Source organism: Aphanomyces invadans (genome assembly GCF_000520115.1).
Source record: "Aphanomyces invadans strain NJM9701 unplaced genomic scaffold supercont1.112, whole genome shotgun sequence".
NCBI lineage: Eukaryota > Oomycota > Saprolegniomycetes > Saprolegniales > Verrucalvaceae > Aphanomyces > Aphanomyces invadans.
In genome coordinates, this window is record NW_008580257.1 from 1 (window position 1) to 11,224 (window position 11,224).

Consider the following 11,224-nt stretch of genomic DNA (forward strand, 5'->3'; position numbering starts at 1 on the left):
TGCTGTCTGCGCGGTCGATCGGATAGGCTTCCTTCTCGATCACCTACCACTTCAACTGAGCGCCTTTAAACAGATCACTCATGCAAGTCAGCAGTTCAGTTCATGCTGCTGCTTGTGGATGGGTGTATCCTCATCAAAGTTGTGGACTTGCGTGACTATTGTATGATCGACCAACCCTCATTCGATGCGTCAGTGAACAAACACATGGTGGCATCGTCATCTGGATGAGCGAGCTCTACCGTGGACCTTAGGATCTCACGTACAGCTTTCCAGCTGATCTCCTCTTCGGGATTCAACGTAATCAGGATGCTCTGGGCTATCCGTATCTGTCGTTTTTTCCCTGATGAGTGCATCATCCAACCGACGCGTCAGTGGTATACCAACTGCGCATATTCGGGGATGTGATCCCTCATCAAGTTTGTCGCGCAGAGAAATTGCTGCAACAGTCTAGCATTCACTGGGGATGGGATTTGGCCCAGGACCTCCAGTCGATCGGGATCATGACGGATTCCTTTGTCATCAATCAATGATTCTTCCGCACCACTTCACTTTTGTGCTGTAGAGACTGCATTTCAGTGGGTTCGACTTAAGCCCGTGGATTTCTATGAGGTTAAGCAATTTCTCCAACACGTGCAGGTACTCGTCGATACTTTTCGCATACAACAAAATGTCGCCAATCCAGACGAGGAGATGTTTATGCAGCCGTGAGCTGCAAACAATATTCATCGTCTTTTGGAAGTACAACGCACTATCGACATGTCATTGCATGACTCGACTTGGCGTCTACAACACGACTTCGTTTATTTTTCAAAATTTGGCTTGCAGCTTTGAGATGAACTATTAGTACGTCAACACAGGGTTTGATAATCTTGTGAGTATGCCAAACCATGAATAGTCTTCTTCAGACTAGTCGACATTTTCATGCCAAACGTTTCAAATCCTTCCTTGTTGATTGCCCATTGGTCCCAACTTTCAGTTCAGGGTCAATACCGCACAGATTCTTGTGAGCTCTTGGCAAATCTTCTTGCAACCTTTTCATGATAACAGTCGACTTGTCTTCGGTAGCTTCGTGAAGTGTTTTGCGGTCGTCATATGAAATCTTAATCTTTGGAGAATGTTGAGGACTACTTCCTCTGTTCCACAAATCTGGCGACAATTTCGCAACTGAGCGACCCCAAAACTTCATTTTTACTCCAAAAATCATGTGTCATATCACGTTCGACAGAAAATCAAAAGTTAGAGGGGATTCTGCATTGACTGGACAACGTGGAAACATAGTTTTCGCGCCCAAATTTGACTTCGTCAGCTGTCGTCAGTGAAATATATAATAAAATCATTGGTTTATTTTTCAAAATTACGGGACCTCAGCTCCTCAACACCATGGACATTTCGCGCGTCGAATGTGAGCTCTCGTATGAGTTCAAAATGGAGGTCATCACTCGCCTTCTGCGATTCGCTGATAATGGCAAGTTGGCGCGTGGTGTCATCAACTCGATTGCAACGGAAACACGACTTCACCGCTCCACCGTATCCAAGGTATGGCATGCCTTCCACCGAAACACTTGTATGCCCTCCTCCAGGCCCTGCCGCGTTGGTTTGAAGATGGTCTACACGAAGATCACGTCACGAACCTCGTCATGGGTGTACCTGAAAGTCAGAAATCAACGTTGCGCGACATGTCCGTTGCTACAGGAATGACTATCGGGACGCTCCATCACAAGCTCCGCGACGGCACGATTGAGCGCGATTCATGCGAATTCCGCCGGCGAAGCCGTTTATCATGAAACCCCGTTTTGCCTGAAACGTTCAAGTTCGACAGCATGTGGGATGTTGTTCATCTGGACGAGAAATGGTTCAATGCGGACAAGGATCGACGCAAGGTTTAATATGCCAGGCGACGCGCTTCCAGTGATGGAACTCCGCAACGTTGTGCACCAGCTGCACTGGAGCGCCAAGCTAACGCTGCTGCGGCTCTGTGCAACACTGACTCGAGTCGTGCAATGTAAACTGGTGTCGGCTATTCATCCCATTTGAATTTGGTTGGCTTGTAGCGAAAGCGGGTACGACGGTGGAAGGACTGAGTGGCATTTTCGGCCGCATCCTCTTTGAACCGACAACGTGTTTCACGGCGCTATCGGTACGGCAATCTTGAGCGCCGACATTGTTTCGACGCACAGCTTGATCGTCTGCCTGTAGGCGCAAGCCAAGGTGGTGCAGCTCTTGCTCACGCATTCGACTCAAGTACTGGAACCGATATCACGCGAGGTTGTGGCTCGGCGGCAGGTAAAAAACTCCATTGTCCGTGTACAAGTGTGCATGGGTTGATGATGCGGGGGTGCATGCGCTCCAGGCATTAACGAGAAAGCTGCGAGCGATTCAAGCGATTTCACATGACTTGCGCGAGCCGCTCGTTCCGATTACCACGCACGCGGCGTTGTGGGCGTCGCTCCAGCGATCGTACCCTGCCGTGACCTCACCCGACCACTTGCGCGGCGGAGGCGTTCTCGCTGCCGCATGCCTCGTCTACTTTGCCGATGAACACGCAGAGCTCGCGACGCAGCTGATTGCACAACGAGTGCTGGGCCATCGAAAGCAGTACCCGCTTGTGAATGGCCAGACAATTGGGCGACGCGCTGGCAATAGCAAGAAATTCATCACTAAGGTCATGTTCCTTGCGGCGGTCGCGCGTCCTCGGCACGACTACGAGCGAGGGTTCAGTTTCGAGGGGAAGATCGGGATGTGGCACTTCGTCAGGTACTTGCCTGCTCTTCGAAACTCCCGCAACCGCCCAGCTGGCACGCTCGTGGCTACATTGGTGAACGTTGATGCTGCTGTGTACCGTGAATTCGTGATGACTCGAATCGTACCAGCTGTCAGGGCTCGATTCTCAAGCGCCAACAAGCGCGTGGTCCACCGGCACGACAACGCCACGCCACACGGTGCCATCACCAACGAGGCCTTGGTGAGCGTCTCCCCTGATGAGTAGACGTTTGTCGAGCGGCTCCAACCACCAAACAGCCCGGACATGAACGCCCTTGATCTTGGCTTTTTTGCATTGATTCAGTCGCTACAATACTATACATAGTGGTGAGTCGCTCAATCGATGACGTAATTCGCTCGACCTTGGCGGCCTTTCAGACGATCTCTTCGGACAAGCTCGAGTGCGTGTGTCTAACTCTTCAGGCAGTCATGCGCTTGGTGATTGAACACAATGTTGGAAATCAGTTTCGTTTACTTCATTTGAAGGAGGATGTTCTGCAACGTGCCGGGACCGTCATAGTCAACGTCACCTGCCCAGCATCCTTGTTGGCCCAGTGATTTTTTAACCAATAAAATACACTCATTTCAATTTGAGCCAATACTAGAGATATGTCGCAAGTAATGTGGAAAAAGTGTGTTTTTCAAATGTCGCCAGAATTATGGAACGGAGGAAGTATGTGGAACATACAATATCTGTGCCACCCGAGTGGAAATTCGTCCTTCACTGCATTGAATAGGCCTAGAACTTCGTGAATCAAACTCTTGCGTCTCTGTTATTACCTTTATCTCTGTCTGATATGAAAAAGAATTCAGGTGGAATGTTCAAGAACGAGTGCTTCAGTTGCTGCAAGATCCAAGTCCAATTTTCTTCACTTTTGACCGGTACGATGGCGAGGGCAACAAGCAAGTTACAATTTGCGCCGTCCTTCATACTAGCAGCCAAAACGACGCCAGATTTATTGTAGATGACCTTCAAGTGTGCTCCGTCAAGAGACATTAGGGGCTTCGCCTCTTGCGGAAAGTTTGGAAAACACCCTGAAACGAGGACACATCGCCTGAATGTTCCAACTTGGTAAGTGTCAAAGCACGAGTGCGTTCCTATAGAAATGTTACACAACCTGCGTGTACGTTACGCAACTTGTGTAAACGCGCGCCTACCGTGGTTATCTTCAGCAGTCGTATGCAGTAGTCATTCAGTTTTCGATATCCATCCGCGATTGTACCACGCACTCGTTCCATTGCAAGCTTCTTCACAATGCTTGTAAAAGACGACTTCATCTCGTTACCACACTTCAGCAAAACCGCGGTGCGGACACTACCGCAAGTGACCAATGGGGGCTTCTCTTGGTGGAGCTGGCTGCTCGTACACGAATTCAGCAACTGTTCATGCCGCTTCCTCTCTCGAGAGGGTTCGATGTCTCTTCACAATTCGAGCGTCTTGAGAAAGTACATGCATGGTCCATCTCGTTCCACGTCAAAATCTTATTCTCAGTATCATCCGCTTCGGAAGCAAAACCCATCATTACTTCGCGCTCTTCTTGAGTTGGAACATGCTCTGGTCGTCGTCATGTTTGGTAAAAGAGAGTGTGAATGCTCCAGAGTTGTCCGTGTGATAAGCACCTAATCAGACTTGCCAGTATATTACTCTTGAATTCAAGTGCGTACCTCGTTCGACTTTCGTTTGAATGCTCGTACGTCAAATGGACAGAAATCAACGGTTTTACATGTCCAATGACGGTAGTTAGCGTTTCCTTGAACGACATCTTCGAAACCAACCTTGAGGACAAGTATTTTTGTACGGGTTGCGCATTGCTCCAAGGTCTCGAACGCAGTGTCGTTGTTTTGGACGCCCAGTTACACGGCTACTTCCATGTATCAACTTGGACATGATGTATTGTCGCTTTCGTGCATGCTTGTGCCTGCGTTCAATGCCTGCACCTTTCGCTTTAAGACCTAGCTGATGTCCATGCCTGCTGTCGAGTGAAACTAAGTCCGTAGCTCAGAAAATGCCAATCAAAATGCGTTCACCAATCCAAAGTAATTAACATGTGTCGCCTTGATTTGTCCGTCATTGTGTTAGAAATACATTCGACAAGTGTTACAGGTAATACTCAATGCGCACAAAACCTGTTACACAAGCATTGTGTGATTCGATTTTATCCTAGAGGGTCAAGTTACACGCAAACTTGTGTTACGAAGAATGATCAGGCTACAAACACGTTGTGTAACAGAAAAGGATGTAGTTACACATCGATTGTGTGATGAATTTTCTGTGACATGACAGTCACACAGGAACCGTGTAATATGCCATTCCTTGCTAAACATATTTCCTAAGCGCAAGGTTTAGCTCAGGATTTCGTCGTCGCGTGTGAATTTTGGGTGTCTTTAAGGTTTCGAGATTGGTGTACAAACCTCGACAATGACAAGCACAACATTTCAAGAACAGTGAAGGATGGAGAAACCACCTTTTCGTTCCCATGGGCAGCAGCAGGCGAGGTGGTGGCAATGTTTATGACAGAGAAGCGATTAGCGGGATCATGCATCGGCAATTGAAACGACCTTCACATGCAGCACCACAGATGCCCCGCTACTACAAACTAAGCACGGTGGCCACAGTACTCGCCTTACAAAGCTCGCATCACGTTCTACATAGGTTCCAATGGAGTGACGACATTCCAGAACGAGGTATGTAATAGCGGCAGGTTCGTTCGCGGTACTCATGGTAAACAGATACTACAATACACACACATCCCATGCCTCTGCGAAACCAATAGGAGGCGTTCCAAGCTCAGTTCACGAAAATGTGCGATGGACAAACTACATGGCACGTAAAGTACTCTGTGTCACTGCTTGGTTGATGGCGGATGATGTTGATGCTGTCAGTAAATGCCTTGCAAAGTAATGTCAACGACGTAAAGATGACGCTCCTGCGAGTGGAACAACTGCTGCGCGTTCGATCAGTCCAAGTAGAAACGTCTCGTGTAACACCACCAACTCCATCGTATAGTCAAAGTCTGCACGTTGCGAAGCCAAGAACGACGTCGCAGTACACGCGTCCTGTGTGACACCACCAGCTTCATCGACGACTCACAGTCAGTGTGACGACGAAAACAAGAACGATTTAATTGGCAGCACTTTTGTGCACGTCCCCAAGAACGAATATCTTATTGATACTCGCAAGGCGGATGCAAGTGACTTGGTGAGGTGCGCTTGCCATGGTATGCTCATGAAAATTTCTTAAGGATGGCTCAATGTCGGTGTGTGCGAAAACAAATGCATGAATCGGTTGTGCGGCGTGGAATGTTTTGAGCGACAAAATTGTCAAGTGGGGCCAGCATGTGGAAATCGAGCTTTGCAAACACTAGTAGAGCCAAAATTGGACGCTTTTCAAACACCAGATCGAGGAATGGGACTACGTATTGTGGACGGCATTCGACGCGATACTGTCGTTGTGGAATACGTCGGTGAAGTCATCAGCCGCAAGATGAAGTCGCTAACAGCATCGCCATTAGGCGATCTTTTTCATGGCCTGAGCCCTTGACCCACACAGTCTTCGTTCCCGTGGCATTAATCGTCTACTTCGGTATATACTCGTAGTTCACACCGGTTTGATCAGCATTGTAGATGAGCTCAATGCCATTGGTATCAACAATGCGCCGGATTTTGTCCGCCAACTGAGTTAGCATTGCTTCGCCCTCTTCGGCGCTGGACTGACCGGCGCGGGGTTTTCGAACGCATGGATAGGCTCCACCGGTTCAAGAACGATTTCACCCAGGTCGAACCAGCACGAAATTGGCTCTCGGTAAGACCCAAGTCATTTGCAACCTCACGAGCACTTGTTTGTAGAAGCATATTGCTGACTGGGATCCCTTCGCTCCTCAGCTCGTTGACCCACGCCACAAGTCCTTCTTCGGTGGCAGTGTCCAATGTTGTCGATGTTCCAAGAGTTCGGACGGATTTCATGAATATTAGGTTTGGTTTGTTTGCAGCAGCTTCAATCAACGACCGCTTTTGCTCCCAACGACAAATTAGCTTCCATGCAGTCTTACGCGGTGCACCCGAAATTCCAGGAAAGTAGGTGTCCAATGCGTAGTCAATTGAGTTGTCTCTCGCAGCGTTCATAATATAGAGCTTGTGTGACATGGTGAACGTGGCTGTTTTGTACAATGGTGTCGTTCGAGCTGTGTTCTTGATAGACGGGCGTCCTGTTTCTTTGCGATGACCGCTGGGCGCCATGGTTTAAAATCCCGCGCAAAGCACCTCAAAATATTCTTTCAACTCGATATTTATTTAATTTTAAGGTTGCTACTCCTTGCTGAGGTTCTTGTGAAATTGCATGAAAAATACATATTATTGAGGTTTCCAAAGTTCCCACTTAACAAAATAACTACGGTACCACAATGAAGTTCAGGTTTGACTTCCACGGCGTCCAACGCCTCGTTCTTGCGTTGCGCATCCCCGACATTGTAATCATTGCAGCACGTGATAGGTGCCTGACGGCCGAAGTTCTTTGCATGTTTAAAAGCAAGATCATTATTGACCTGTGTGAGGAGGCTTAGATCGTCGGGATCACTCCATCATGTCCGTGCTGAGGAGTCGGTTTCTGGTTGCACCTCATCGGACATGATGGCTGTTAAGGGTGACTCGAAGTGAATTGTTATGCGCATGCAGCGAACAAAGTACAGGTTGTAAAATCGTGCGATTTTGGCATCAGCTGCAACAATTTGCTACAAGTTGGTTCCAAACTAATCGACAGGATAGAATACAGATAGAACAGAACCAGCGTTTGCGAAATCTGTCTATAGTTGCGCTTGTTCACAAAAAAATGGCATCGGATGGCAATGGGTTGAGGTGTAAGTTCCGGTCCATCACCGTCAACGTGTCCTTTGCATTGACATTGAGCATTGAGCACGAACAACTTCTTGTCAGGACGAACGTAGAATCGAGACAAAAACCAGGCATTTGGGTCTTGAACTTGTGCAAAAACAAAAGTGTTCTTGGTCGTCAAGCAACGATAACCGAAAACTTCGCAGGAGCGACCCCACAACTCGTGAGGCAGTGTCTTGCGCGGTGGAAACTTGATACACTCACGAAACAAGTCTTTCAATGCATCAAGAAGCGATGATGTTCCAGTGGCCAACCGTCGAGCGACAAAAGGGCTGTTGTCATACCACAATTTGTCATCGAACTTCACAACACTTCGGCCGAGCTTCTTCATGGTTCGCAGAATTCGTGTTGACGCTGCTTCGTCCGCCAGGTTCCCTCCGTCGTCGAGGAAGGGGTGTCGATTGCTTTCCTCACAGAAATCCCATGCAACGAACAAGCAGTGGTCGTTTGAAGCTGAAATTCCGATCTCGACGCTAAAGCTTGCGAGAATCACGTCGAAGTTACCTTCCGTGTGTGTAACTTGTGTCACGACCGACTTGCTAACCTCGACTTTGTCGACAAAATCCGACACATCCAGTTCAATGTCGTCGTTGTCGTGTTTGGGCCGTTTTGTTGCGACATCGTCTTCGTCGTTTTCAACTGTCCGACGTTAAGAAACATCCAGGAGGCGCATGTAAACAACAATCGGAGCTACCATGGTGATATTCGAACCAAGCAGCATCAGTCTTGACATTTAATAGTCAAAAGTCAGCTCCTCCAACACTGCAATGTCGAATTTGATCTTGAGAACAAGTCGCAATTCACTTCCAACGTCCACCTTGATCGGTGCACAATTTGGTTCGCACGAGTGATTGACAAATCGTGACAAATTTCCTCGTCGTCTCGCGTCAATGAAACGATTGTTGCTGATTTCCACCATATAGTGCGAATTGTCGCTGGTGCGATGATGTGACCACTCCGATTCGAATGGAGTACAATACCCACTGTTCTTGGTGCTGAAGATGGCTGCCTCCAAAGTCAAAACTGTCGTTCAAGACAACCTTAAGAACCGCAACGGCTTTGGTGTCCATGTTTGGGAAGACAACGTAGAGCTCCATGAACACCACCCGTCGCGCATATTCGACAACTTGGTGGAATGGACATATTTCCTTGCAATTCTTGACGTACCATTTCGTCAATTGACGTGGAGGCAGTTGCAAGCCCTTGCTTCTCCTATGGAACGACTTTAGTGCTCACTTTACTGAATACTTCAAGTATTGACCTTGGCCAATGAGCTCAACGTCATTCTGGAGAAGATCCAACCGAAGTTTACATGGATATGCCAACCTGCAGATGTTGCCCGGATGAAACCGATCTAGTCAGCACTTCGTCATCGATGGATTGAATACTTGCGTACCATACTTCAAAGCCATACTTCTGGACCCTTTAAGCTGTCCCCACCCAACCGCTTCGACTTGGTTGAGTGGGTCAATACAGCTTGGGAAAACCTACCACAGCGTATAATCATTAGTGGTTTTCGAAGGTACAAGATCATCGACGGGCCTGTAGATGCGGATGGCGGCAACGAGTGTGAACTTGATGCGGAATGCGCCGCTGCCTTGGACGCTGTACAGCAAAGGGGGGCCATGGAGCTGACCGAAATGCGACCTGACTTTGATGTTGAGAACGACCTAGAAGTCGTACGAGATTATTGAATAGAGCGAAAACAAGGCTGAATCTTACCTTATGTTGATTGAACAGTGCCCATCTATGAGTGCCATTTGTTCAGGGACTCATCGGAATACCAAGGCCAAGGTTTACTGCCGGTATCCGGCCCAGCAAAACCAATGGGCGAGGCCCGAGGGCGGTCCCAAAGGCTACTGGGAGCGCGGGCCATTGACTGTAACACCCCCTGTTGACCGACTTGCGTACAGTAATGCCAATTCACACTCATACATGAGCAGCAGCCATTATCCGGATCATATCCGGATGGTTTCCATGGGTCAAATCGGAAAGTGAGAAATGATTCCAACACGAATACAATAAACGGCAGATTTTAAGGGACAACTTGTGCTTCGAATTTCTGATCACAGCCAAAATTCATTGGTCGAAGTACTTCGAAGTTCGCTGAAATTTCCAGCCAACCAGTCAACAGTTAGCCAATTTCTCGGATTTCAACAAGTCCAGTATTTTAAATTAGCTGGATTGATGGACAACTATCAATGATAAGCGTTTGACGCGATAGCGCAGTGGTGAAACTCGTTGTGTGTCTTGAGTGAGCCCCGGTTCGAGTCCTGGGCGCCCGCTTCGATCCGTCGAATGTACGTGGCATGCTCACGCTGCAGCCACGACTGCGTCCTTCTCGCCATGACGTGCCTCCTGGTCTAGATTGCGTCCGAGTTTGCCTGGAAAGGCAAGGTCCTGACTGGAGAGATCAAGGCGGCGGTGAGCCCAGGCGCCATCGACAAAGTCCGCCACACGCTGTCGTCCAAGCTCAACGATGGTGCGCGTTGGTCGATCCTATCACAATGAAACCTTCATCGCACGACGGCGGCGCTAGATGCCACGAGCTTGTCGCTGATGGAGATCGCCACTCGGCGCTACAAGACGGTCCTTTGCAAACCGTTGGCGCACCACACTCGTCCAGAGGTGGCGCTGTCCAAGCGAGCCCGACTCCAGACGTTCCTCGAGCAAGTGCTCCAACTCCTGACGATGTTCGAAGTTAAAACGAAGCAAATTATGGTGCCGACGCACCAACTCGTCCACGACATTCTTTCGACCACGACGTTGGTGCCTTTCGTTTGCGACATCGCGCTGGACTCGGTCGAAGTCGTCGAAGTGTCCATTCCCGGCAACCGGTGGGCCATCACGCACGTCATTGCCGCCAACGTCGTCCAAGTCGGCGCATTCCGCCACCACGTCCGGCTTCGCAACACTCGCACCGGCCACGTCGCGGCGATCCAGCGCTTGCTGCACCAGTCTTCCCCCAGTCTAGTCCACCACGCTAATCAAGTGGACATGTCGATGGCTCGTTCTCGAACGTCCAGTGGCATGCGGGCGAGCCCATGTTCAGCTTGAACCAAGGGCAAGAAGTGCAGTCGACCCAGGAACTGTCGGCCAGCCATCAGACCCACCTGTCGGGTCAGGTGCATGCGCTGAAGCGGGGTCCCGCCAAGGGGACAGACAAGATGGAATGATGTAAAATTATTTTGGAATAGCTTTGGCAAAACTACGGTGAATTTCTTCCGGCGTAATACGTGCCCACGCCTTAATGGCACGATGAATCATAGCTAGACGCTTCTTTTGCGCCGGAACAGTCATAAGGTCTACGTCCTCCTCACTATCACTGCCTTCTATAAGCTCCTCCTCTAGCCACAAATTGCGCATATGGCGCTTGAAAGGGGCCATAATCCCTACATCCAAAGGCTGTACGCGGCTTGTCGCATTTGGTGGGATTGCCGCAACAATACACCCAGCCTCCTCAGTCGCAATCTTAATGCCTCGCGTGCTCACGTGAGGTTCGAAATTGTCCAGCAACAAAACGGATGGTTCACGGACCTGAGGCTTCAGCAGACGACGCAAGTACATGGACCAGACA

General features: G+C 49.2%; 2 protein-coding genes across 2 annotated transcripts; both read left to right on the forward strand.

The window, feature by feature from the left end:
* Positions 1 to 1,887: 1,887 nt before the first annotated feature.
* H310_14950 (hypothetical protein) lies at positions 1,888 to 2,986 on the forward strand (the record flags this gene model as incomplete). The annotated part of the gene is made up of 4 exons (XM_008882930.1): positions 1,888 to 2,002; positions 2,052 to 2,137; positions 2,197 to 2,283; positions 2,351 to 2,986. 4 exons carry the CDS (start codon positions 1,888 to 1,890, stop codon positions 2,984 to 2,986), a joined length of 924 nt encoding a protein of 307 aa, XP_008881152.1.
* Positions 2,987 to 9,272: 6,286 nt separating this feature from the next.
* H310_14951 (hypothetical protein) lies at positions 9,273 to 10,823 on the forward strand (the record flags this gene model as incomplete). Its single annotated transcript, XM_008882931.1, has 4 exons — positions 9,273 to 9,326; positions 10,015 to 10,129; positions 10,187 to 10,620; positions 10,674 to 10,823. The coding sequence occupies 4 exons, from the start codon at positions 9,273 to 9,275 to the stop codon at positions 10,821 to 10,823; spliced, it is 753 nt and encodes a 250-aa protein (XP_008881153.1).
* Positions 10,824 to 11,224: the final 401 nt, after the last annotated feature.